General features: G+C 33.6%; 3 protein-coding genes across 3 annotated transcripts; all 3 read right to left on the reverse strand.

Moving 5' to 3' along the window:
• Positions 1–2,232: 2,232 nt before the first annotated feature.
• On the reverse strand, positions 2,233–16,961 carry LOC105622077. The gene is made up of 14 exons (XM_012203511.1): positions 15,914–16,961; positions 14,559–14,710; positions 12,664–12,927; positions 12,149–12,305; positions 8,942–9,321; positions 7,938–8,254; positions 7,282–7,505; positions 7,021–7,206; positions 6,033–6,573; positions 5,509–5,585; positions 5,274–5,350; positions 4,773–5,145; positions 4,580–4,582; positions 2,233–4,271 (listed from the first exon to the last, which is right to left on the reverse strand). The coding sequence occupies exons 1-14, from the start codon at positions 16,959–16,961 to the stop codon at positions 2,233–2,235; spliced, it is 5,838 nt and encodes a 1,945-aa protein (XP_012058901.1).
• A 2,499-nt stretch (positions 16,962–19,460) lies between these two features.
• Positions 19,461–21,333, reverse strand: LOC105621995. The gene is made up of 4 exons (XM_012203427.1): positions 21,141–21,333; positions 19,818–19,977; positions 19,576–19,691; positions 19,461–19,519 (listed from the first exon to the last, which is right to left on the reverse strand). Exons 1-4 carry the CDS (start codon positions 21,331–21,333, stop codon positions 19,461–19,463), a joined length of 528 nt encoding a protein of 175 aa, XP_012058817.1.
• A 3,643-nt stretch (positions 21,334–24,976) lies between these two features.
• LOC105621996 (peroxiredoxin 1) lies at positions 24,977–26,309 on the reverse strand. Its single transcript, XM_012203428.1, has 3 exons — positions 26,176–26,309; positions 25,463–25,771; positions 24,977–25,315 (listed from the first exon to the last, which is right to left on the reverse strand). The coding sequence occupies exons 1-3, from the start codon at positions 26,307–26,309 to the stop codon at positions 25,171–25,173; spliced, it is 588 nt and encodes a 195-aa protein (XP_012058818.1). The 3' UTR covers positions 24,977–25,170.
• Positions 26,310–27,800: the final 1,491 nt, after the last annotated feature.

The raw sequence follows: 27,800 nt of genomic DNA on the forward strand, positions 1-27,800 counted from the left end.
TTTATCAAAATCGCTTTATAATTTTTTAATTTTCTATTCATATGTTAGTTTAATTAAAATATTGAATTTTAGTTAAATAATTTAACTAAAAAATTATATTAAATCTGATTCAAATTTATTTTATCATCAATTAATAAATGCATACGTTAATATTTGTTATCTATTTTGAATCTAATCACAGAACTGGATTAATTTTCATTTTGACAATGAATCACACTCAAACAAACTTGTATCATCACAAATAAACGTTTCCTTGCGCTGCTTCCTTGCGAAAAAAAGGTTGAACGTTTCGTTTACGAGACACGCATGTAAAGAAGAAAATTAAAACGCAGTAGAACGTAAACGCGAGTTTACATCCCCGGTATCCCAAGAGATGTTGATTCGTCGGAGATCAACATTCTTCCCATGGCAGTCCCGTCGTCGTTACGCTTTGTACAATAAGCGCACTGAAAATGAGTCGCTGACGCCAGTCGAGCGGTTTGTTTGCACGATCGTTTGGAGGCCGAATGAAATCCGCTTAATGCGATCGAGCGACGGTTCGACGATTCGATCCTCTCCCAGTTTCACGTGGAAAGGGCTTCCGTCATAGTAGCGGAAGGGTCGGCTCGACCAGAGGAGTGGGCTCGAGAGGGCACGCACGTGGGACGACGAAGGGGTGAGGAAGAATCGAGCTATGGCGACTTCGGGGAGGCACGCGCTTACGACACGCGCTCGTTTTCTCCTCGCCACTTGAGATCGCCCCGGGGACATTAATCCCGTTTAATCAAACACCGGCCAGAATCGTAACCGTCATCTCATTGTGTTTACTCTTCCTTGCGAGACAAAAAACAAGGGACACGGTGTTTATGCATTATTAAAAAAAAAACAACTTTGTGTAATTTAATATACACACTGCAAAAAAATATACTAAATTTTAATAAATATTTGTTTGAATAATGCCAATTGAACATTTACTGAATGTAAATTTATATTTATTTGATATAAGAATTTATTGTCATTTAACTATTTTATTTTTTATTAATTTAGCAAATATTTATTTTTTGTAAATAAATGTTATGTTAATATTATTCAAATGATTATTTATTAAAATTTAATACATTTTTCTTTCAGTGTAATAATTAAAATAGAATAGAATAGAATCTTTCTATCGAAAATATGAATCCATTCGCAAGATTCTCACGACATTTGATATGAGTGACACATTTTGTGTGTTTATTTATAGAATTAGTTACGCTGACGATAAGATTAAAATGAATTATGTTTCCGGCTCTGCGAATCAAAAGATAAAGTAAAATGAAAAAAAAACCTTTATGAATCAACGTAGTTAATTATTGCGATACGTGAATTGTATAATTATTGGATACGTAGTTTAAAAATTATTATATATTGGACTTGATTATTTTATCATATAGGACCTTAATTATTTTAAATATTTGGTGTTTAAACTATGGAAGAACTTGACTTCCACCTTATATTATTAATAAGCACTAAATAGGATTCAAATCGAGGTATATAATTACTGATTAATACACACAATAACTGATGCATCATTCACTGCTCATACAGATTTTTTTCTATCTTATCCATACTGATTGGTATTGAAAAAAAAAATTATAAGCAAAGAACTAATAAAAAATACTTATAAAGGTTGGACCATACTGTCAATTGCATCTCTCTCTTTGATCTTGTTTTACGCTCTTCTTTATTTTAATTAAGTATATTATTGTTATAAATAGCTGTTATGAATATAAAAATTGTTTTGTTACTTATTAATCCACGAGTTCTGTTCTTTTAATCGTTCTTTTAATTATAACTTGTAATATCATTAGTGCGTAATTATCATTAATATTCTTATTAATAAATAAATTATCTAAATATTGATATTCAATTGATAGAATTTATCAATTTGCATTTTAACTTTGCAAGATGATTAATATCGATTACAACAAATCTTCATAAAATTAAAAATATCATTTTCATTGACATTTAAGCACGCGCATGCGATTTAATTATCAAGTACAATTCTCTTAAAACATTTAATTACGCGTGTTTTTCTAATTCGCTTGTATAGGCTGCTGTAGGCTTTATTACTGAAGATTAATATCTTTTCATTATTATAAGATTAAGCTTAAGCTTCATTATTATAAGATGAAACTTAAGATATTTAAAAAAAATTCACAGACACCTGAAATATTACATAAATATATAATCTCGATTAAAGAACAGATTGATTCATTCGTGAATCGTTTTACAAGATTCATCCGAATGTTCGTCAGTATCATCCTCGACTGGATCCTCAATCCCTTGTTCGTTAGTTTGATTTCTAGAATCATTTCGCATATCGATCAACAGACTTTGCCTACACAACGTCGTGATCGTGCTCATGTTGCCGCTGTCGACGTTTCGGGCACGAATTAATCGCGAAAGCTTCAGCTTCCCGACGATCTTTGCTAACGGGCTCGAGGAATCGCGGCGTTTCGCAATGGCCCTCGGCAGAGACTCGCATCCGCGATCAACCGTGACCAGCCGATCAAACGTATCGGGATCCACGTTGATCATTCCGGCACTTGCTGATTTCACCAGCGAATCCGTTCGAACATCGATCTTATCCTCGCCCAAAGACACGGTTTCGTTCTCTACGGTTAACATCGTCGTTTCTGTATGATTTCTCGCATATCTCGATTCTTGCGAGCTCGAAGCAGTCACTGTGATCTCGTTCAACTTCGATATTTCTCTCGCCGATATCTGAGTCGTCGACATCCGTCTCCAAGGATCTTCAGGATTGGAGGTAGCATCCGTCGATTCCATTACGGAGCGACAGAAAGGACCACCTCGCCGAGACAGAAAGTTCTCCTTGGCTCGTCTTATCCTGGAGGAACGTGATTCCAAACTGTTGATCACGGAGGATTCCGCTATCATCGTTCGTCCTTCTCTTTTCGCTGCGGCATCCGAAAGTATCTTAAGTTTGTGCATCAAGTCCGATGATACCGCATCGCATCTAGAGTGATTCTCGTTTTGCTTCGCTTCGTCTTGTTTCTCTTGCCACCTCTCTTCTCGCTTCTGGTTTCTTTCCACATCGCGTTTTCCTTCGAATTGCACTTGACTGCACTTGACTTTATCGCGTTCGCCATCGTCGTGTGTTTGATTATATTTTAATTTGCCCCGCATTCGGCATGCATCTGGATCCCGTTCGAGCATTGCTATTTTTGATTTTTCCAGTTGCTTAGAAATTCGTGCAGAAGTATTTCCGATCGAGCATACGTTCATTGTCGCAAGCTCTGTGTCTGATTGAATTTCTTCTTGATCTTCATCAATATATGGTGGGTCTTTGTTACTTGATTCTCCATTCAGTCTCTTATTATTCACGTTATTCTCTTTGCACAGTGAATTTTTTTCTTGAATCATTATTGCATCTTCCGTCTTGCTTTCTGAGCTTCTTCTGGACCTGATGATTTCGGAGAGAATCTCACTTTCCTTCGACGTAGAGCGCAATGGCCACGGCAACGATAATGATACGCGCAGTAGAGCATCTTGTCGGCCCAATTTCGGCGACGCCGATCTCGACTTGTTCTTAGATTTCGACAAATGTGGAAGCCAACCATCGACGGAGCTGTCGCTCTGCTTTCTCGAGGACGGTCGATCTTCTGATCGACGAAACGGGCTGAAAATCATGCGTTTTGTTTTCACGAAGACGTTTCTGGTAGAAGAACCATCCTTCTTGACACATTCAACTTGATGATCGCGAATTATTTTTTTAGATGCGTAATTATTGACGGTCGCGATGTCGTTCTGACGATTTGCTTTTCTGAAATGATTTCGAATTCTTTCTGTAGATTTCGTCCCACTTTCCGTGCACGCCGTAGGAACAATTATTTTATTCAAGGTCTCCTCGTTGATCAGAATTTTTTCCAAACTGCGCATTTCATTGTTCCTAGAGACTGTTACAGGAATAGTCTGAATGGTCGAATCGATAAAGAGACTTCTCGGAGTTTCTAAGAGATTTGATTTTTTTGTTTCTGGTACTCTCGATAATGAAGAAATATCTTTTATATAGTTGCTTCTGTCAGAAGAGGAGCTGTGAATTTTGTGATAATCGACTGGCTCGTACAAGCGATTATCCATTGTATTGCCGCACATATCGGTTTTAAACATGAGAATTTCATAATGCCGATCCGCATCGGTCTGCAACTCGGGTGAACCGCAACTCTCATAATGTGCTGAAGCCTCGCTTTCGCTGTCAACGCCATGGCATTCCAATGTAATCTTATTATCTATATACAAGAAAAGAATTTTCATGATATTCTTGTAAGAGAAAAAGATATATAAAATTAAAAATATCTTAGCTGTAATTTTAGCTAAAAGTTCAACTAACAAAAACTAAAAGAGAAAAACAGATCCGATATTAATCAAAGAATGTTGGCCATAAGATTAACTACAAAACTCTAATATTAGCCAATTAATTATTATTAATTATTAATTAATCAATATTAAAAGATTAATTATTAATTAATATTAAAAGATGATAATGAATTATTTATTTTAAGCATTAAAAGTATTATTAATCCATATGAATAATTACTATCTTTCAGTCTTAGGTAAAAAAACCAATAAGAGAATTATACTTAAATTTTACATTAGATATCCAAATGTAATAATAGAACACTTTACGATATTTTTATGTTTTTATAATACTTTGAAATATGACACATGTATCCTTAACATAAAACATAATAAATAGAAATTACAAGAATTAAAGAAGAATATGAACTTGCCTAAATTTAAATTCAATAACTTTGATGAAGTTTCTTTGGAATCAGGACAAACCGAAGATGGTACCGTTTTTGTTAATTGATAAGCGCAAAATTCTGCGCTAAGAATTATGTCTCCCCGTTTGGTCTTCTCATCATCTTCGTCATCTCGGAGATTCTTCGCATCGCTCGTCCGCTCATTATTCGAAGATTCGTCTGCTAGATCCTCGGGCTTCTCCTTACACGTCTCATCCATCCCTTTGCACGTACGCGGTGGGTCCTGGTTGTACCGACAGGACTCTAATTTCAATTGCGTTATGATAAAACTTACTTTTCCAAAAAGTTTGCTTCGACGCAGTGACTGGAATGTCTTGTGCGAATCTTGAGCGATAAGCAACTTTATTCGTAAATAGACAATTTTTTTATTCATGCTTTGCGCGAAATTGATTAAAATTAAATAAACGTGCGAAATGAAAACATGAAAATAAGATTAAAATAAAAATTGAATTTTAATTTTTTATGTACCATAAGTTCTTCCGCATTCGAAGCCATCGGTGAGATTTCGAGACTTTTAAAGTGAATAGATCCAGCGTTGTCACTTTCTGAAATAGAATATTGGAAAATAGGGAAAATAATATATCTTTGATTTATTTCTACACATGGTTTATAGGAAGTTGATAAACTTAAATTATATCGTAAAATAAAAAAAGTAAATACTTTATTTTGAAAAAAATTGATATATATGTCTAGAATACTTTACCGAGGAAATCTTCTTTTCTTGTATCACTTTTATTTTCGCAGATCAATGTGGAAGGCGATTCGAGAATCATCGAATCTCTGAGAACACATTACCGATTTTTTATACGATTGTCAAAGTCTGCACGAAAAAAATGATTTTGCTAAAAATTTAATCAAATACAGATCTGAAAATAATTTTATTTTATCATCAAGATAATTATGTAGAAAATTCGAACATAAGCAATTTTTACAAAAATTTGAATGAAATATATACTTATTTTGATTATAATTCAATTTATCAAATCTATATTTACTCTCTAAAATTTTTAGAGTGAAAGCTCATTTTGAAAAATAAAATTTTACTCTTAAAGATTGAAAATTGAATTAATCTTTTTTAAGACTAGTTCAATTTTTACTCTTTAAAGTGAGATTCCGCTCCAAAGAATTTAGAAAAATAGATTTAGCTAAACTTTTAGACTTACTTATACTTCAGCAAAATCGTTTTTCCGTGTGATAACTTCTTAAAGAAATTGATTTGAAGTTTACCTATTTGCTTCATCACCTGATTTATCCCAAATATCTCGATTCCATCCAATTGAACGGTCAGACTTTACAGAATCGCTACAATCTGGAATTGAACATCGCGCCTTCTCGGTCCATCCTGTGGAGTCGTCGTCTTCCCTGCTTTCTTTGCACCAGCTCGACTCCCAGTTCGACTTGTCATCATCCAACGAGGTTCTTCCGCACCAGTCCTCAGATACCGGGAAGTATTCTGGACTCGGACTGTTCTCGCTCGAGCAAGCCTGGCCAATCTTCGCGATATTCCATCGTTCACAGTCTTCATCGTCTTCGGTCTTGATCAAGAATACTGGCGAAGGTTCATGACTCGATGTGACTGTGCCAAGAGGAACGGCGATGCTAGTGGTTTCGCTGGCTGCGACGGAGTACACTGGCGTTTGATGAGGTTGTACTCCTGCCAAGGGACTGGCAGTCTCTTCAATAACGTCTTCGATGTCGACAATCATCGCTTCTGGCTCGGAATCTTCTATCGCTGTATCCTCCGGATCTTTGATTCCTTGTGAGTTATCTGCGACAAATGGATGCAATAAATTATTAGTAATTGATAGAAAATTAAATGTGATAGCACAGGTATGGTTTAGATAAATAAGTAAACTGAAATATAATATTTTATAAAAGTAAGCATAAACTATACTGTAATTAATTGTAAAAATATAAAATTACGCTTTTTGAAAATTAATTAATTAAGCGGAGGTAGCAAACTGATGTTATTTATTTTGATGTCAAAATGATACACAATAAATAATGTCAATTTCCAAGGAATATAAAAGTCAATAAAAAATTAAAATAACTTTATTTTAATTTTTAACAGTTAAATTTTGTAACCAAAAATCAACATTTTGACTTTCTTTTGACTTGGTGTATTCCTTAAGTTGTGTTGTCCGGAAGATTATTTGAAAAATATTAAAACATAAAAGATATTAAAGACAGATCATTAGTAGAATAGTGTACTTACTAGAGATCGGTAAAATATCTATCCGATTGTCGTCTTCAAGCTTGCCTGCAGAAGTAAGAGATTGGAGACTTGTGGAGCGACGTAATGTGAACGATTCGTCGCGAAGGCTACCTTCGAAGACACTACCGTCAGATTTAGATCGCTTCAGAGTCCAGTGATATGCATGATTCTTGCCTATAAAATTACGGAATAACAATATTTTAGCAATTGTTATTTCAGAATATCAAGTTTTTCAAAATTACTTAATCTTATTCATCGTACTTGGCTCTGACAATGCAACTTCGTTCGAATCTTGCGCGAACGGCGTGTAGCCCGGCCCCAAAAGGCGAAACGTGGAAGATCTCGGAGATATTCCGCGGTATTTCTCCCAGTCATACAGTTTCCTCGTAAATTCTCGAGATATACCCTCAAAACGGTAAGAGCCGACAGACGTGCGAATCAACACTTCGTTACCACAATTTACGCCTCGAGACGCAGCCATGAATCTTGAATCAACCAAAAAGCTAAGTAATTCGCAAAGTATGATTAATTAATTCTATTATTATATGTGAAAACTACTGCATTTCACTGGGACTCAATTTACCAAATTAGTGTGGAGTTTTTTATCTTATTTTATAATAATTTCTTCTGCTTTAGATAATGCAAATCTTTATTATAAAACTATTCATTTTTAAATAAAAAATTAACGTAGCAATAATTTAAAAACAATTTTAAATAACAATTGCAAATCTATTTTATTCACATATGGACAGAATGATTTAAAAAGAGATAGCAATGTTTGTAAATTGAATTCGAAACTATTCCTGCAAGCTATATTTAATGTCGTTAATTACGGTGCAGATTTGTATTACGTCGTAATAATTAAAAAATATGATATTTCTCAGATGTTCTTTACATCGTTCGAACTCGTTTCGTACCTCGAATCACCATCAAAGCAATCGTTCAGCTGCCTCGCATCGCTCTCTCGAAGTTCCTTCTTGGTCCTCTGCCCAAATAGCAGAAGCAGCTTTTCCAAAGCAAGAAACTCCGTTTCGTCAATGTCAGACGTAACACGATTTGTCATCGGAGATTTCGGTCTTTCGCCACTTCGACATGAGGCCTCGCTCATTCTCCTCCATGCCTCCATCCTTTTGATGAAATCTTCGCAAAGATGTTGCTTCCCATCGCTGCTGAAGCTCCCCGCGCTGCCGATACTCGCGCAGCTTCCGCGCGAGCCGATTGAGCTCTGATTTTTCTATCGTGCGAAAAATGTCGAAAAAAAAATTCAGAAATATTCAAATCAGAAAAAAGGCATGTAAATCATATTAATTGTAATATGAAAGAGATCTTTTAGATGCGCAAAGTTTTCGATTAAAAACAGTTTCTAATCTTTTATCTTAATTAGAAGACTATATATAGTAATGCTTATATCAGACTAGAAATTGAGAATTGATAGAATTTGACTAATCAAAACAAAGTTTAATTTTTGTGAAGTGAAATTTTATTTTTCATTAAACTTACTAAAAAGATTTCATTTTTTTAAAACAAGAAAGTCAAGCTAATATTATGCCACACATATAATAAAAAAACCGAGCAAGTATACATGTAGTAATAAAAATATAAAAATAATAAAAATATAAAAGAAATAATAAAAAATAATGAATAAATATTAATTTGTAATAAATTCAATTATTTTTTAATTTTATCTACACTTGCTTGTTTTTTGATCACATTCATCTTATATATCATTGGTTTTTTCTTTAGGTTGATTATAAATTCAATTTCAATCTCAGTCTGATACGGGCACAATAAAGGATAAAGATTTCGATATTCAGGAATAAATCGTCTTAAATTTTACAAGATTACAGCTTTAATCCGGCAACCCTTTCTTTTCCCAAAACACTTATTATTCTTCACGCAAATGTTCACGAGATCAACATACGCCGTAACATCTGGACTCAGGTTTCGACGAGGAAGAGCGCCAAAGTTGCCAGTCGGTCAACCGTCGACGACTGACGCGTTGCTGTTCGATAGCTACGCTGGACCGACGACCTTTCTTCGCTCGTTTCCAGTCCTGCAGTTTTTTCCTAAACTCGGGCGCGAGACACTCCTCGTTTAACGGCAGGCCATTGCGAATGTTTTGCGGGCCCTTCAATCGCTCCCATTCGATCAGCTTCCGATGAAACTCTGCACCGAACTTCTCCCGCAACGCCTGATAATCCCTGCGCGCTTCCCGATAATGGTTGCCGTTGTTGTTGATACCTGCAACGGTTTTACCGAGATCCTCGACGCTTTCGCTAAGGCTGCGAGCTCGGCGCGTATCTGCGTTTATAACGAAGACATTTTATGCAGCGACGAGAAGCATAATAAACATGCAGAAGAGTTAAGAAAGAATCTTCGCAATTCTTTCAGATAGATTAGTCGTGTTTCTCAAGCGGAGAAACTTAAAGCTAGAAAGATGGAAGAGCTTATAGAAGCTTGATAACAGACATTGATTTTAAAAAAAGACAGCAATCTATATTCGTATATTGAAACTATTCTCGCGAAATGAATTTAATAGCAATAATAATTGGAATACAATCTGATCTGTAATTTTATCGACAGTATCGTTATATTATCGCGCTACATTTTTATCATATTATTGTTTTACTACAACAAAATAATTTCAAAATATCTATCATTTTTTTTAATTATTTAATTAATTGAATACACTTTAACATTTTTTTTAAATCAGACTTATGTTTTTTGTCATGTACGCATAACCGGTACAACAGTTACTATTTTTGTTTCGTTTTGATAAGAGCAACATGTGACACATGTACAATTGGCATGTTGTCAAAAAATTTTCAAGTGAGTTGTCAAATTCTGAATAATGTTACGAGAAATTCGTTGCCCGTTTTTCACTTCAGTAAAAAAGTATCACAAAACGGCAAGTCTATCGAGTGGCCTGAAAATAAAATTCGTTTAACCTCCGAGCAACATCAAAAGAAACTTGGACAATATTCTTCATCGTTGGTACAAATCTGTTGTAAAAAGTTGTTTTCTGAATCAAAGCCTAATGTAAATCGCAAATTATCTAATTGTTGATTACACACTTTCTCAAATTTTTTTAACAAAAATGTGCAAATAGGTTAAATGAAAATTTTATTTGTATAAATAATAAATTTGTATAATTATATAAATCCTTCAATAATTTATTCAAAATAATTTTGTGTTATTAAAAGTGTTAATTTAACTGATCTTTAAATTATCTCTCTCTCAATATTAAAATATTAAAAAATTAAATTTATAACTCAAATGTCTGATTATTTAATAAAATTGTTTTAAAGCGAAATGCTTTTCTAAAAAAAATTGTCTTAGAATCTCTAGCGTATATAATAATATTATTTATTAATATAATTTCATAAAGCATAATAAATTTTAGTGCAAAACAATTACAGCCAGTGACGATTATTTAAAGGCCCGACACTCTCTAAAGCTTCGTATTAAAGATCTGATAAAATTCGTGGAGAATGAATCGCAATTAATTACGAACGACATAAAGAATCATTTGGATAGCAACAGAGCCATTCATGCGACTCAATTAGAGAATCTCTTCAAGAAGACGACAGAAAAACTGGACGAACTGATGAAATTAGACGTTTCTTATGGCAGCTGGATGCGACAGAAGATGTTGCTGCTCAATGACGAGATAAAACGATCTTTTGACGCTCTGGAACGAGTGATCAATCTAAACGAGAAGCATATAGCATCTACGTTAAAGAAATTGCGAAGTGATGTGTCGATCTGCATTGAGAGCGCGGAAAGAAATCTCGCCGCGTGTCGCAAACATTATCTTCCTTTCGATCTCACGAAATGCACGAAGGAACAGTCGGACGAAGCAACAAAAATGCTCGATCGGATGAAGGAGGAAGCGCGTCGTAAGTTCGAAGAGATCGCCAAGTTTCACGAAACAATTCTGAGAGCACATGAGATAACGACGCAGGAAGCGATAGAGATAAACCATAAAAAAACAATGGATTTATTGAAGTACCTGGAGAAATGTATCGTCAAGCTGAAGAGTTCGAACAAGTAACGCAAAAAACATGGAATTGAGAAATAGATAAATAATATAATATAATTGTTAAATAAGAAATGAATTCTAGAATTGATGACTAGAACAAAATAATTCATTTTCAATTGATTGGTTAATTAATTTCAATTATCAGTTAATTAATTTCATTTCCATAATTAATAATTAATTTCAATCAATTAATAATTAATTTTTAATTAATTAATTTTTAATTAATTATCAGGCAATCTTAAAATTGCGAACAATTCGGAGAAGCCTCAAAATTCTGTTTCGAACTTCAGAAATAAATGCGTAACAGAGCCGTTTATCTTCGCGCGCCTTTGTGATTGGATACACGTACATAATGTTTCTTTTAAATAAAGATTTATGGCACAAAAGTGTAAAAGACTTGACGAGAATCAGTCCTACTGTAAATCTACTGGACGTTGAAACGAGATTCTAAAATTGTAGGGACCGAAAATTTCAGGTTTTTGAAAAAGATTTAGTTCAAAAATATACATTGTTGACAAATTAAGTTTTTTGCATTAATATCCAGTAAACACGAACTAACAGTAACACAACAAATAATTATAACAACGTTACAATTTTTAGTTTTATCAATAAATTGTGTCAATAAATTGTGCTGCTAGATAGTAGTAATATTATATTAATATTATAATTTTCTACTCAACAATATAAATATAATACAACACATATTGTACATAAGAGTTACATTGTTGAGTAAAAATTTAACATTATTATGTATTTATAACTGTTACGTGTGTTTTGTATTACATTGTGTTATATTGTTGAGTGGGAAATTATAATATTAATGTAACATTACTATTATCCTAGTAACGCAATTTATTGGAATAACATTGGCTCAGTATATCTCCAATGCATGTCAATATTTAATCAATGTCTTGCAAATAAATTGTGTTACTTGGATGGTTAGTGTTTGCCGGATAACTTCTTCACGATTAATACAATTCCTAATGTTGTTAGTTCAGAGATTAATGTTAGTTCAGAATTCACAAAATATTGATTTATGTTGGTTTAAAGAAACGCGTTTTCTGGGAAGCTTCACTAAATTCTCACCATCGTTCATGAACGATTGCGCCGCGATCACTCTAATCGGACTTGGAGGAACGCTGAAAGTGGCATTTGTCAGAAAAGCACGTCTGACCTTGTTCCATTTCGAATCTTGCTGTTGTATCTTTGGCGCTGGCATTATCGCTTCCTCGATCGTCGAATACTGGAAGCAAACATCATGTTATACATGTCACGAAGACGTCTGCAACAACCGTTTGGCAAGAGAAAGCATCGCTGCGGAATTCAGAGGACATTTATTACGTTATATAACGGTTATTTATTACGTAGGAAGTATTATTTTCTACGTGGACGAAGATGGTACGTTTTGTTCAAAATATCGCAAGCGATACATCCCTTAACGTAAAAGATAGAAAGAAAAAATTCCGTTTTAGTTTGAGCGAACGTTAGGTATACGAAGTTTTTTACCTGACGCGACGATTAAGTCTATATTTAAGAGTGACAATAGCAATTATGAAAATATGGGACTGTAAATATCAGAATTCTGTGCAAATCAGTCCAACCTGTCGTTTGAATTCCTTCAGGCTCAAAATGTCTTGCCGCATCCTGGGGCGTTGTGGCGAGCTTCCACCGGAATCTTGTGCGCTCGATGGAAGAGGAGATATCGATTCCGGTGAAGACAAACTTCTGATTTCCTCTTCGTTTGATGGTATCGTGATTGTCAGAGTTGGTGTCGGCCTCTTCGGCGACATTTCCGGATCTTTTCCGCTTCCGCTTGGAGCATCCGTATCCGATATAATGCGAATTAGTAGTTTACCACGATTACCCTGATTAAGGGAACATAACAATTTCAAAATAACAATAAAATTAGAATTCCTATTATTCTTTCCTTTGGAATAAAAAATACATTTTTCATTACTGCAAACATTACTGCGAATTTCGCAGTAATCAATAACAAATAATGCCCATTCATCGTAATATATGTAATATTCGTTAGAAATGAATTAATATTTTAAATAAAAATACCGAAAACATTTTGTCTGTTAGATATCAAAAGAGCAATGGCACCTCTAATCTCTTGAGTTAAATAATATTTTTTATTTTTAACTTTTATTATATCAAGATGTAAATCATTATTGTAGATAGTTTCAAAACAAGCAACGTCCATATTAATGTATACTCTTAATAAATAGCTCACTTTGAGTCAAATGTAATATATTTTTTTGAGTTAAATTGTTTAACTTCATTGTTTTAGTTAAATTAACGACATGTTGAGTAGGAATAAAGACGATCTGTAGAAATGATTAAAAATTGCACTCAGAAAAAAAAAGAACCATCTTTTATAATAGTGGCAACTATATAAGTGATAATTTTTACAATTTTTATATGTGGAATTAATATACATATAATTAAATAAAAATTATTTTATAATTATAATACTAAAATAAATAATTTTATAATTATAAAACTAAAGTTGAATGATGATTTACAAAAACTAATAAATTACTTTTATAATCATTCAATTTTAGTTACAATAACTGTAAAATAGTTTATTCTCTATGCGTACATTAATTCTACATATTAAACTTGTATGAGATATCTCCTATATAATTGCTTCTACTATGTCTTTTTCTCTAAATGTAAGTATAATTTAATATTATAAATTTAACAGTGTTTACTTAGAAAAAGAAGAAATAAATTCACAAAAAGAATAATTTTGTTGAAATACTTAAAAATTTAGATAGATCTAGATCTGAAAATAATTTTGTTGGATCATCAAAATAATTATATGAAACGTTTAAGTTTGTTAGTCGGTTGCTCCAAAATTTTGATTACTCCAAAATCTCATCTACGGACGTTATATGAGTGCAATTTTAGCTAGGGGACTCTTGAAGAAATTCACCTTAAAATGGAACCGTCTGTTAACGAATATACTCGCGATGCGCTGATCAAAGAAATTCAACGGGCGCGGTCGTGCGCGCATGTTGCCGTGGATATTTTTAAGTCGGCACTTGTATGTACATCGCCATTCGTGTCGCGGAAAAGGAATTTTGCGGGATGTTCTTATCGAACTGCTACTCTTGTGACGCGAATGAACAATGCGACATTTCATTGTGACAACGAATTGCAATGTGCACTCAAAAAAATATTTTGCTGCTCCAGCTAGAATTATATGTTTTTTGTATCTGATAGAAAATTATGTATCGTACACATAGAATTTATAGCATAGAATTTATAGAATTTATAGCTATATGATTAGATGCAATACATATCCAATATTAGATGCAATACATATCGCAATACTTGAAATTTAACTATTTTAGCTAATTTTTCGTACTAGATAATTTTCGCTATATAACTGGAAGATCACTTTTTTTTAGTGTGGTACGTAGTTCCACACGTAAATAAAAATTACATTTGCAGAATATTGCAATTAATTTCTCCATCTTAATATTACCTCATTAGGAGATTCTATGGAATCGACGCTCTCCGTGACGGAAGTGTCACGATCGAGCGCTCGACCATATCGATCTGGATCGTCCTTTTTTTTATCATCCTTCACGAAAGGCGATTGTCGTTCCGGATAGTTTACAATATTTTTGCGCGAATCTAGAAAGATGTATCATTATTATATCATTATTATATTATTATTAGAATAATCGTCTCCTTTTATTTTATAGAAAGACTCAAAATTACTGATTATATTATTTATTATATAAAGAGATCATTTTGTGATATTTTGATAAAAGAAGACAAATATACCCTTGTTATTGTATTGTTCAATACATTAATTATTGAATATATTTAATAGAACACCAAGTTTAAGGTCGCTTTTTTAAAATATAAAAAACCCTTATTCATTCATCACTATAATTTCATATTGTGACGTCAGAAGGGAGAAAATACACAATAAAAATGCTTACAAATTATATTAAATTATATTAAAATTATCAAAAATTAAAAAAAATTATAATAAAATATCAAATTATATTAAAATAAAAATATTTTTCAAGAAAACAATATTTGTAATTGATAGAAGAATAGAGTCAAAAAATATAGGTACTGAAAATTATCTTCTTATATTTCGGGGAGAAATTAAATCCTATATTGAAATATTATTTTAAATAAATATTATTTTAATATCTATATTATCAATTTTTGACATTTTGTCAAAAATTTTTTGTCATAGCTATAAACATAGCTCATTTCGTTTTTCATTATGCATAACTTATTTTCACATAGATAATTATTTATTAATTAATGAAAAAAAAGAAAACTTTTGATATATTTTACAAGTCAGTTTTATCGATTGTATTGTTTTATTGACTGCGTTCAACAGAGAAAGCAGCTTTGCAACTATAATAAAATTCTTTAATATGAGTGGTTGATACATTTAGATTCAATAAGGAACCTTTAATATTCAATCATATTAAAGAATTTTATAACAGTTGCAAAGTTATTTTTTTCTGCTGAACGCAGTTCATTAAAACATATTTCCATATTAACATATTTTGCAAGGATTTTTATTTTGTTTTCTCGCGTTACAATGTAGTAGTAATGAATGAGAGCCTTAAATATCTCGATAATCCTCTAAGCAAAAATCTGCTTATAGCTAATCAGAAGCTTTTATATATCTATTATCAATTTACAATTTTGAAGCTTGGTCCGCGAAGACCCTTCATTTTAAAACGATCCCGATAATAATGTTTCAAAATTTCTATCCTAAACCAAATTGCCTCTGAATTAATGAATGTATAATGCAGTATCTACTTTAGAAGACGTTTTGTGAAAACAGTAGATGCATATTCTCACCGTCAAACACATCGTCGGTGGACGATGACGTGGACGATACTCTGCCAATCGGCGTGGATGGGCTGGAGACTTCGCTGGTGCAGGGCGACAGCGCAGATCCGGTGCTCCAGCTTCCGGCGATGTTCGCATCTGGAATTCGGAGATACCTCGTTGTCGGCGTCGATGACGTAGTCGCTGGTGTGTCCGATTCCGCGATATCCGCGAGATCGTTCGTACACGCGCGCTCCCACTTGAAGGCCGCCTTCACCCTGGTCCATTTGCTGACCTTCGGACCGCCGTTGAGACCTACGTTCCTCTCGGCATTTTTGTCGATCTCACCTATCTGCTCGACCAGGCGCGATCCGAGATTTTGCTCGGTCAGCGCGAGCGATCGGCTTCGCTGTCTCGATAAAGCGGATGATCGTACGCTCGAGCGTTCGTTCCTTCTCGGCGTCGAGGACGCGGCGTCTCGGCTATTCGACAGCATCGCGTCCAGCAGAGATTCCGCGAAACCGGTATCCTCGTCGACGAAATCATGATACAACTCTTCACCGTTTGCCAGAGCGATCTCCAGCCGCCGATTGGCATTTCGTTGCACCTTCGCACGTTCCAGACCCCGCACGCGCCGAAAGTACTCGGAGCTGCGGGTACGCAACTCCAGGATCTGCTCCGTCAGCGTGCACAGTCGGTCCAGGTGTTCGAACGCCTCTTCAGTGAAGGGGGTCGCATCGCCACCCATCGCCGAGGTCGCCGAGTTTGGCGTGGTGTCGTAGTCGAACGAATGACCCTCAAACGGCGATGCGCCGAGCTCGCCGAGATAAGCCGCGAGATCCTCCTCTTCTTCCTCGGGCCCGCGAGAAGTCACCCCCGAGCGATGATCTCGTACGAGGACAACCGGCGGGCATTGAGGATCCGGAGGTGGGGTCGGAAGTCGACTTTCCTCAGGCTTGTCCTTGACCCTGGCAGCTTTTCTTTGATCTCGCAAGCGGCTCGGGCCCGACCTGTCGAACTTCCTCTCGGCTTCGAACGCACCGGATTCCTCGGCCGGGCGGGCATTATTCTTTGCCATTGAATAGATTGCTGAGCGAAGACGCAAGATCTAAATATTCCGCAGAATGCGATGGGTAATATTTAACGAATGACAACTATGGGAATTTAACGATGCTGTCATCTTTTATGTGGTTTTTATTGAAACAGCGCTATAACGTGGCGTCACGCGGTTATTCCATCTATAAAATTAAATAAATTCGAATAATTTTAATATTCATACTGAATCTTTTCAGGTCTAAATCTTTATTCTTTAAATATTTGTTTTAATCTGTTAAACAATTTTATTTTATGTTTCGTTGTTTCAATAAATTAAATAAGCCGTAATATCGAATTTCTTCAAATTATTATTTGATCATAAAGATTGTTTTTTTATTTTGTCGTTATACGTATCGAGCTTCTTTGATTAGAAGAATTTTATTATGTATTCTTTTATGCTGATATATTTCGTTTACTTTGATCTACTCGAAGAGGTCCGAATATCTTCGTCCAAATGTTTGTAGATACTATAATAAATGTTCGTTGTCAGATTTGTTTCTGTACGCTCTGGCAGACGGAAATGCGATCTATAAATTGATGGTACAAGCGAAGTGTTGATTCCTCCCGTAAACATCCGATCGTATAAATATTATGGGAAACGAACGCGCGGTAATGGATCCGAATGCACTAACGCCGCTTCTCCGAAGCGCTTTTTCTTTTTGCTGTAAGAGTTAGAAAAGCACAAAAAGTACAAAGAAGAAACATCAATTCCTTTCTTTATTTATGTGTCACTGAAACTCTCCGCCACAATTTACGCTTTCCGTCTAGTCTTTATATGATTGCTTCATCGAGTTTCTTAATTGATTTCTTTTTTATCCGATTGATGTTTATAGTGTAACGTATTCAAGAATTTAATATGCTAAAGTTTATTAAATTTTATTACAGCATGTAATATTAACATTTACTGTATTAATCTTAAATCGCTTATTTAAATATCTATTTATATTGATTGAAAAAATACCTTTGTTTTACGTGGTGCACGATTTCTTTGTTACACTCCGTCTGAATTTCCTCCACGTCTTTATCCGAACAAAGAAGGGAATGATGTTACATGCTTCGACGGTCTGCTTCATTTTTAATTTTTAAAAATTATAAAGTTTCATTTCTAAAAGTTTATTTTATATAGTTCTTTTTTCAAAATACGATTAATATAAAGAATATCTTTATTACTAAGAATATCTTTATTACTTTTTATCACCCACGTACACTAATGGTATTGAAAGACTCTCGATGGAGGTTCGATTAATTGGTTGCGATTACATCCATGTGAGACGGCCTCCTTTGTTCTTTATTTTTTCGTTCGATCACCAAGTGAAATTCGCAGATTCACGTTCCCGGCGCACTCTCGATCGTCTTGCCCTCGCGACGGCCTCCGAAGCGACGGGAATTTGCTCGCGCGACCTCGCGAGGTCGCCTCTTCGCTGCGAGAGCGAGAAGCTCGTCGGACGCCGCGCGTTTCGAGACTTCGGCGATAGCGCGCCGAATTATTTTCGGTGACGAGCATTCGCCGTATGTATTTACGGCGGATGCGTGTGTGCGTGTATTGAGTACACATACGAGTTGCAAAGGCGTCGCGACGCCGAGACGAGAGTCTCGCGCCGGGAGACGCGGGCATGCGCGACTGCTCGCGAGAGCGTTCTTCCTGTTCCCGTCGAAAATAGACGGGAAGGCGGCGGGAAGACGCGACCGTACGGTCCTTATTTATAAGCGCCGCGGAATGACGCTACCGATCATAAAGCTCGACGTGCTACTTTCGCCGAGCGATGGAGAACCTTGCGGAGAGCTTCGCAATCGTTAAGAATTGTGTAGGTCTATTAAGAAAATGTAGAAGATCCAATAGCCAGATAATAATCCTCTGACGCTAAAATTTTAAAACGTACACTGAGAAAAATGGTTTGGTTGGATTAAACAGTAATTCTGATGGAAAATGAATGAATCAGAATTTTCTGGTTAAATCTACTAGAATTCTAGTTGAAATAATTAGAATTCTGATTGATATTATTATTCTGATAAAAATACGAATTCTAATAGATTTCTAATAGATTTTCCTAGAAATATTATATCAACTAGAATTCTAGGTATCTTAATTAGAATAATTCTAACAAATTTAACCGGAAAATTCTGTTTCGTTCATTTTCAACCGGAAATTTTTTCCAGTGTAATCACTACATTGAAAAAAATGGTTTGATTGAATAATTATTAACGATTACTATATTTTAATAAGAATAATCTAGATTTGTAGATGCAACATAAATTTGAATTATTGAATATTTAAAAAAAGAAGTTGATAATTGTGTGAGTGGATTCAAAGCATCAGCTTCGGCGGATGAATTGATAATTCTAACTTGGAGATTGCAATTTAACAAATTCAATGCTAATAGACATTGGCAAAGGAAAGGCACGCAAAATAAAATTTTATTCGAGACAAAATACAGTCGCTTCATTCGTAGGAATTCTTCTTTTTACATTTCTGAAGTGCGAATTATTCCTTCATCGGTAATCTGGTTAAATCGGGCACTAGTAGCATCGCGATTGCCGCACCTGCAAAAGATATTTAATATTTAATACAGAAAATATGACAAACGATCGTTTTGCACCTATTAGGCTGGCCGACGCGACGATTATACTTAGAAGACAGGTCGTCTTCATAAAGAGCTGCAACGCGAAAAGCATCAAGTAGGGAAGTATCTTCATCAGGCCCATCACTGTGCCTCTGGAAATTGGTACCAGAAACTACGAGTTTTATATCGCCGTGTCCGCAAACATTTGATTCCAGAAAACGCGTCTGATGGTCTAAGATTAGCTGAACGTGCCGGCCGTTCCGTTTTGCGCGACCTACCTCAGAGCGGTGGGATAATTTTCCAGTAGCAAAACGCACGTCGTCGTGCGTCCGATAGCGTAAGCGGCCAGGAAAATCGACGACAGAGTTACACGAATCGCGTGGTGCAATCGAAAAATAAGCATGAGCGAGGCCAGGCCACCCGCCAGTCCCGAAAATACTGAAAGTAATCAGAGAAGAAGAGATCCTTTTATATAGAGTGTCTCCTTTTATATAGAGTGAAATTTGTGAATCAGAATATTATTATACAATATAAGAAAATTTTCAAAAAATTAAGTTTTCAAATAATTAAAAATGTTATTTATAAATTTTTATTTTAAGCAATAGTCTGTGAAATAAGATCAATTACAGATACGTTTAAACGTTGAAAAGCTCACTTACTAATATATTACACGTGCGATTCATGAACAGGTGGCTGTTCAAACGTAATCTATATTTAAATTCTTATATTTCGGAAATTATTGAAATAAAAATATACACGTAACTTTTTTACTTAATTTTTTGTGAATTTATTGTAGTATTTTAATTCGTGAATTTCGGGACATCCTATTGTATATTAACATTCTGAACCTGAGGTTAAAATTTGTAACAGTCACTAACGCTGGATCTATGAGACCCAATTAATTTGTACCGACTAAAGGGTACTAATTAATTTTAAGAATCAAAATGACATAACTTATACATAAAAAAAATGTGTATATGAATATTAAATTTATTTTAATAAAACAATTTATTTTAATAACAATAAATTAAATTTGTAAATGTAATAAAGTATATAATTGATTGACAAGATTAGAAACTCCTTGAGATTATTTGTAATATGATCGTTATCGTTATCATTACTTTTTTCTCTGTCAACGATAATGATAGTATCATATTTTTACGATATGATAACGAATTCAGTTATTTTTATGATTACTTTAATCTCCTATTTATATATATTCAATAAATCGCACATTATTTTCGATTGGATAGAAATATTATTACAAAAAATAAAAGTACAATTTGTTACGATTTAAATAACGATAACATATTTTCTTTTTAAAATTAGTAACAAGTAACATAATGTTATTTTATATAAAGTAATGTTGCTAATCTTGTTGATTGAATTCAATAGACTTGTCATCGATTCTGGAGGGTTAAAATGATATCTTAACAATTATAAAAAAAATGTTAAGTCGACTGATAATTTGAGAACTGTAAATATTAGAAAGAATAATATTTCAAACAAAGAATGCAGAATTTTGAGAGCCAATTAAATAATGCATTTTAATTGAATGATCTTAATAGTGATAGCGATTCTTGGCGACTTTAGATGCTTACTTAAATACGGCCGTCTGCCAACGACATCGATTCCAACGATGAGCAATGTCTCTCCTAACACGTAGCCTAGTGATATCAGCAACAGCAGTTCGAAACGAGCGTCGTTCACCTTATCACAGTTTCGCAAAAAATCCAATACCATGTTCTGAACGTTGACATTACATGTGCCACTTACGACGTAGTGCTCTTCCATTTCCTGGAGAATGTGCGTGTTCCACAAACCGAGCCAAACGAATCTTAAACATCGTTCTCGTGATTCTTCTTGCAATCGAAGTGCAAGAGACAGATAGCTTACAGAGAAACTTCTTTTATTACCCGGGAAAATGCAGAAAACACGCTAATATTCCGCACAATGTCACACGCTTGTACGGAGATTTGTGCACTCTGTGAATCCGTTCCCAAGTTTTCGTAAAGTATCTTTGAATATTGCCAGCTTCATCCTCGTCGTCTGGACGCACACAGCCTTCTAAATCCCTGATCTTGTAGAGAATAATTTCGAAGAAATAAAAATTAACAAATAATATAAAAGCTATTTAAAAATAATTATTCATCTTGGATATTTCACTCCAAATAATTTTATACGTATACGCTGGTTTGTTAAAAAAAATTTACTATACGATTGTTTGTCAATACAATTAAAAAACTCTAAAAAATAAAGTTTTACAGAAAAAATCTTATATTAAATCTTATATTAAGTCGTTAAATACTAAGGAAAAGTTTTTAAATAAAATATTAGTAATAAAATAAATTAATTTTAAGTAAGTTTAAATAGATTCAAACAGGTCAACAAGATTAAAATATATCCTTTAACTACAATAAATAATTTTTCCTAATTGTGTATGTTAATTTCTTATCCCTATCTACAATCTACATTGTTCTTTTTTTATTATTTATATCTATATTCCTATTTACTATCTATATTCCTATTTTATTTCTTTCCACAACCAAGCTTAAAGAATTCTCCGTTCAAGGCTTGAGCGATAGCAAGAAGAAATCGATAGGAAATTATAAGATCTTTTTGACAAAGCGTGTCGAGACGCCGTACCGGATAGGTATTGATGTGCTTCAAATTATTGATGGCATACATCTGTTGGAGCACCGCGAGAGCTTGTCTCGGTCGTCGACGAAGCAACAAATACCGAGGACTCGGTGGTAGGAGACCTGAAGTGCAGGCGATCACCAGGCTCGGCGTACCGCAGACAATGGCGAATACTCGCCAAGAACTTGGTCGGAATTGCTTGTCTAACATACGTATGATGGACGGTATCATGGACCAGGAAATGCCTTTCCAAACAAAGAAGTCTCTCTAAGATTTTTTCGACATAAAACTTTTGCCGATGAGACAGAAACATAATTCCAGTAAAGTATTTTATATAATGTTTAAAATGTTTAAAATTATTTAGTTAGATGAGAATAAATATATACATATACATAGCTCGACTGATTAATTCGTTTTTAATTTTCGTCTATAATTGAATCTTCTAATTTCCTTATCCCATTAATGTTAAATTAAAAAAAAAAACACAAAAATAAGATTATCTTTAAAAGTCGCCGTTGTAATTTTTTAAACAAATAAATGATGCAAAAGTAAAAAAGATTTATGTATGTAAATTAATAATCCAGTAACCGAGTTTTTTTTACACACATTGAAATTACATTTTAACGTCCAAAATGTTAATATATTAGAAATGTTAATATGTTAGAAGTATAAAATATTTAATAAAAAGACTAAATTAAAAATTGAATTAAAATCATAATTAATAATTAAAAGTGATATTTAATAAATTTAACGCAAATTGTAAGGAATTATTTGTAAAATCTTTTGGTTACCTATGACTGATAAATAGCCGACTATCCAAAACATGTCGATTATTGCTAAATAAGTCCCTCTCTTTTTCATCGGTAGGCATTCGATGAGATAAATTCTCAGAACAATATTATTTCCAGCTACTCTATAAACATAAATTCTATTTCAACGACATAATGATCATTCCATTAATAAAAACGCGCACTTTCATTATCATGCAATTACGAATGCATCAATCAATATTGTGACGTTTCTGCAAGCGACAGTAAACCGCATGAGTAAAGCTAATGCTAGATACCTCATTCATTAAATGCAAATTGAAAAGGTGTATTTTTAAATATTTTATCAATTTATCTAATTAGCAAAACAATTTCACAAATGTAAATTAATCATTAGATCGTATCAAAGTTACGTAATGTGTCTCGTTATAGTCAGATTTTATTCAGAAATATAATTGATATAATATATTATGACAGTTTTTTTGAAATAATTTTGTCAAATTTCGTCTTCATAATATTTTTCGTTTCTATTCTATTTCTATTTTTCGAAGCAAAAACTTTGTTATTTGTTATTGCATAAACAAATAAAGATTTGCAAATATGAATCATGATTAATATAAAAAGTAAATAATGACTTTAAAAATATTTTTCAAACTCGTAAATCATCGCATTTTTTTTATCGTTTTAATGTCATGTCAGATGTCCTGAATTGTATAGCTTTCATTATAAAAGGAACTTACCCCATTCCGAATATAAACACTGACAAATTTATCAAAAAATTGACTTGAGCGAAGGAAAGAGAAGCTAAGGCGCAAAACACGATGCCCATAGTAATCGGGATCAATTTTTTACGGCCTGCAACGTCTGATATAGTTCCAAACAGAAAAGCACCTACTGCCATTCCTGATATTTAAAAAAACATATAACAAAGCGATATATTAATATATTTATAACTAAAAATCTTTACGATAAATTTTACAGAGACGAGAAATATAAATTATAAATTTTTTAATATTTTCTGTTTCATACTAATATAATTAATTCGACAAAATAATTTAAATTAAATTGTTAATTCAGCTAATTTTTAGTATAAGATTCATAAAACAGCAATTTTTTATATCGTATACCAAGACTGGAAATAGCGATGGGCATTACGGCGTGATCTCTGTTGAGCTTTAAATCGCACGCTAGTAGTGATGCCACAATGGGAACAGTCAGAGAAGTGCTTGCTTCCGCAAACGACAGTAAACCGCACAAAGTGACGATGAAGTAATGCCAAATACCCCATCCTTCATTAAATTTACAAATTGAAAAAGTGTACTTTTAGATATTTTTCTAATTAACAAAACATATTTCACAAATGTAAATTAAACATTGCATAATGTCAAAGTTACGTAATATATCTCGTTAGACAGGTCTTGTAACTGATGTGATAAAATAAGTGATTTATCCGAAAGAATATAAATCGAATTTTTCGCTCCTTACCTGTTTCAGTTATTGCAGTTTCGCAATCGTCACTCATGAAGATATAGTGCCTATCTTATCACAATAGAGTAAAAAATTCGCCGAAGAATAGGTTATTAAATCAAATGTCGAACATAAAATGAAGTTCTCTGCAATTTATCGGTTCGACTCTCGCAGATTTTTATATTTACGCTGCGCTCGAAAACATTATTAGAGTACCTCCGAATGTTAAACAAGAATAAAATGATACTGGAATGTTTTCGCGATAATTATCGCTTATATACGTCTTAATTATTAATTATAATACGAGATCAATAAAAAAAAATTGAGTTATCATTATCACCAAACATGTTAAAAATAATTTTCGACGACTTGAACTTTGCATTTTAATGTAATTATTCAAATCTTTTCCTTATCAAAATTTTAGTTTCATTGACTCAATATTTGTTAATCACATTGATACTCGTTATCACAACTAATCTGTATCGCTCGTCTGACACGTAATATTGATATAAAATAATTCCTAATTCATATATTACGTGGAATGATAAAATATTCTCCAAGAATATATAGAAAATAAATCCGTTTATTAAATTAAAGACGGATGTTTCAATGTGAATATCGCGAGATGTATATCTGACTATTCTAAAAACGGAAGTGAATGTGTTTAACTCGACAGCGAAAGAGTATAAAACACACATACACACACAAGATAATTAACAGTAAATATGAAAAAACATGTACATGTGATTTTTATTGTCTATTGATCCTTGAAGTACTCCAGCGAGCCAACGACATCAGGTTTCATAGTTTTCTTGCCAGGTTTCCAACCGGCTGGACAAACCTCGCCGTGCTTATCGGTATACTGGAATGCTTGAACTAGACGTAGAGTTTCGTCCACGGATCTACAAATATGCAACATAAAATTATTGTTAGCAATAAAATTATATTGTAACGATCAATGCTATGCTTAAATGATATGTTTTGAAAATTTATATTACAAGATGCAAAATGAATTTATTATAGTTTTAATAATTATGCAAGTGCTTCACCTTCCTACGGGTAAATCATTGATGGTGACCTGGCGTAAAGTCTGCTTGTCGTCGATAATAAAAAGTCCACGGAAGGGAACTCCTGATTCCTCGTCGAGGACGCCGTAATCACGGGCGATTTTGCAGCTCTTGTCCGCTAACAGAGGAATGTTCATCTCGCCGAGACCACCCTGTTTGCGCGGTGTATTTATCCACGCGAGATGGCTAAAGTGGGAATCGGTAGATGCAGCAATCACATGACAGCCGATATCGGTGAATTCCTTCGCTCGGTCGGAGAAAGCGACTATTTCCGTCGGGCACACAAAAGTGCTGCGGCAAAATATTTATGTAATCATAATCTATCTAAACTGCCTTTATTTCCTATTCATCTAAAATCTTAAAGATATGTATAATATTTTTTAAATTTTATTTCCTAGTCTTTCGAATGTCAAGTACTTTTTCGTTAAATCTATTCATTATAATTGAAATATGTACGTAACACAATTCATTTTAAACTTGATGTAACTAGCAGCGTGATTTTAGAACATAGAAGACCTGTTTTCCATAATCTTTTAGAATAGAACATGTATCTTTTTGTTATCGTTTCAAATGAATCAATTAAGAGCCAAGTATATGCAAATGTTAAGCAGTTATTACACAATACTTCTTGTAGCAGCAATTGAGAATTGTATAATTGTCTCGTTATATCCTGCCCATATGATCGTAATGCTTACAAGTCCAACGGGTAGAAGAAAAGCACAACATATTTGCCCTTATAATCGGAGAGTTTGATATTCTTAAATTGTCCGTTCACAACAGCAGTGCCGGTGAAAGCGGGCGCCGGTTTCTGGAGCTGAGGTACTGGCATGATTGCTGCTATTTAGTCGCTACAACCAAGAATACAGAGAAATTTTATAATGTCTACTTTTCACATACATATCACGCTATTATTATGCATTCATAACACATAGCTTATTTCTAATGAGTCATTACACGAAATGATCTCTATTCTCGGAAGTTTTGCAATAAATTCCCATCTATATCCGCGCAATAAATTCATTACAAAGTTTTTTATCTTCGCGCACAGAATCCAAATAAAGCTTGAGATAATTAAAAGAAGCCGGTATACTAGAATTCACGGTTTCTGATAACTTCAAATGATTATTATTCTTTGTTTCTATTGCCTATGATTTCTGTGCTTTTTAATTGTGTCTCATAGCGAATTCGATTCAATACGCACTGATGTACATTAAAACCGTCATACACATTGACATAAAAATATATGTTTAATGTAAACATTAAACTTATATTAAACTATGAAATCCTCAATACATTTTATTATGCTGTCAAGCCAAATTTTTATTTTATAATTCAAAATATTTACATTTTACATTTACAGATTAAATCAGTGTACAATGGCTTTAATATGCATCTAATCGAATTCGCTATCAGACTTTATTCTTGTAACGTGTTTGTAAAGAAATGATTCTGAATGTAAAAAGTACATGTACTATTTATATTCAGTACAAGTTTCCAAATTGTGTGACAAGACTTTTGGAAATACCATGACAAGAATATCGTGCTTTAATAAAAGTACTTAAGATTAAATAATTCGTAAGTAGTCAGAATTAAGTCAATACTTAGTACGAGTGGATTCGACGATAACGACCACTAGCTAAACATTTATTCAACGATAACTTATGTAAAGTTCCTGCGTGTTTCATGTATAGACTTGTCATATATTATCAAATTCACACGGCACAATGGGTGCCGTTATCTCCGTATATTACTAAATATTTAATATGATTTAAAATGAATAAAAAAACGTCGCAATAACAATACAATGGATAAAAAATAACACGATCGAAAAAAACTCGGTAACATCGTAGAAAAATAATGTATTCAAAATGGTTTAAACATATAATTTATTTGTCGGAATTTGTGAGAATAAATAAAGGTTTTATTTAAATGAACCGTCAATGTAAGAAAAAGTTGTCTGCAAAAGTGACGACAAAAAATTTTATGAATAGTCAACTTGTCTATTTGAATAGCACATTAGTTGATTATAAGTCAGTGACATGTTTTTCTTTGCATCGATTAAGCGTTTAATTAAATTTACATAAACCTTTTTTATGCGTTCTGCGTGAAATAATATTAAACATTAATTCGATAATTCTTAAATTCTGATAATGCAAGAATGACGCTTCAAAGAAAATTTGATTCAGTATTTCCCAGAGACCGACAGGATGAATAGGAGAGATTAATCGAACTAGAATACCAGGTGGGACTTAGATTGCACAATATATATATATATATATATATATATATATATATATATATATATAATAANACACAATAT

This window comes from Atta cephalotes, assembly GCF_000143395.1.
Source record: "Atta cephalotes unplaced genomic scaffold scaffold00039, whole genome shotgun sequence".
Classification (NCBI taxonomy): Eukaryota; Metazoa; Arthropoda; class Insecta; order Hymenoptera; family Formicidae; genus Atta; species Atta cephalotes.

Coding starts and splice junctions, on each gene's coding strand:
- LOC105621995 (XM_012203427.1), bottom strand. CDS start 21,333: ATGGAAGAGCACTACGTCGTAAGTGGCACATGTAATGTCAACGTTCAG. Junction 19,692..19,817: donor AATTATCCCACCGCTCTGAG/GTAGGTCGCGCA, acceptor ACCAATTTCCAG/AGGCACAGTGATGGGCCTGA. Junction 19,520..19,575: donor CGCGTCGGCCAGCCTAATAG/GTGCAAAACGAT, acceptor TATCTTTTGCAG/GTGCGGCAATCGCGATGCTA.
- LOC105621996 (XM_012203428.1), bottom strand. CDS start 26,309: ATGCCAGTACCTCAGCTCCAGAAACCGGCGCCCGCTTTCACCGGCACT. Junction 25,772..26,175: donor TTCTTCTACCCGTTGGACTT/GTAAGCATTACG, acceptor ATTTTGCCGCAG/CACTTTTGTGTGCCCGACGG. Junction 25,316..25,462: donor AATGATTTACCCGTAGGAAG/GTGAAGCACTTG, acceptor GCATATTTGTAG/ATCCGTGGACGAAACTCTAC.
- LOC105622077 (XM_012203511.1), bottom strand. CDS start 16,961: ATGGCAAAGAATAATGCCCGCCCGGCCGAGGAATCCGGTGCGTTCGAA. Junction 7,207..7,281: donor AGTTGCATTGTCAGAGCCAA/GTACGATGAATA, acceptor TATTGTTATTCC/GTAATTTTATAGGCAAGAAT. Junction 5,146..5,273: donor CGAATGCGGAAGAACTTATG/GTACATAAAAAA, acceptor TTACGAATAAAG/TTGCTTATCGCTCAAGATTC.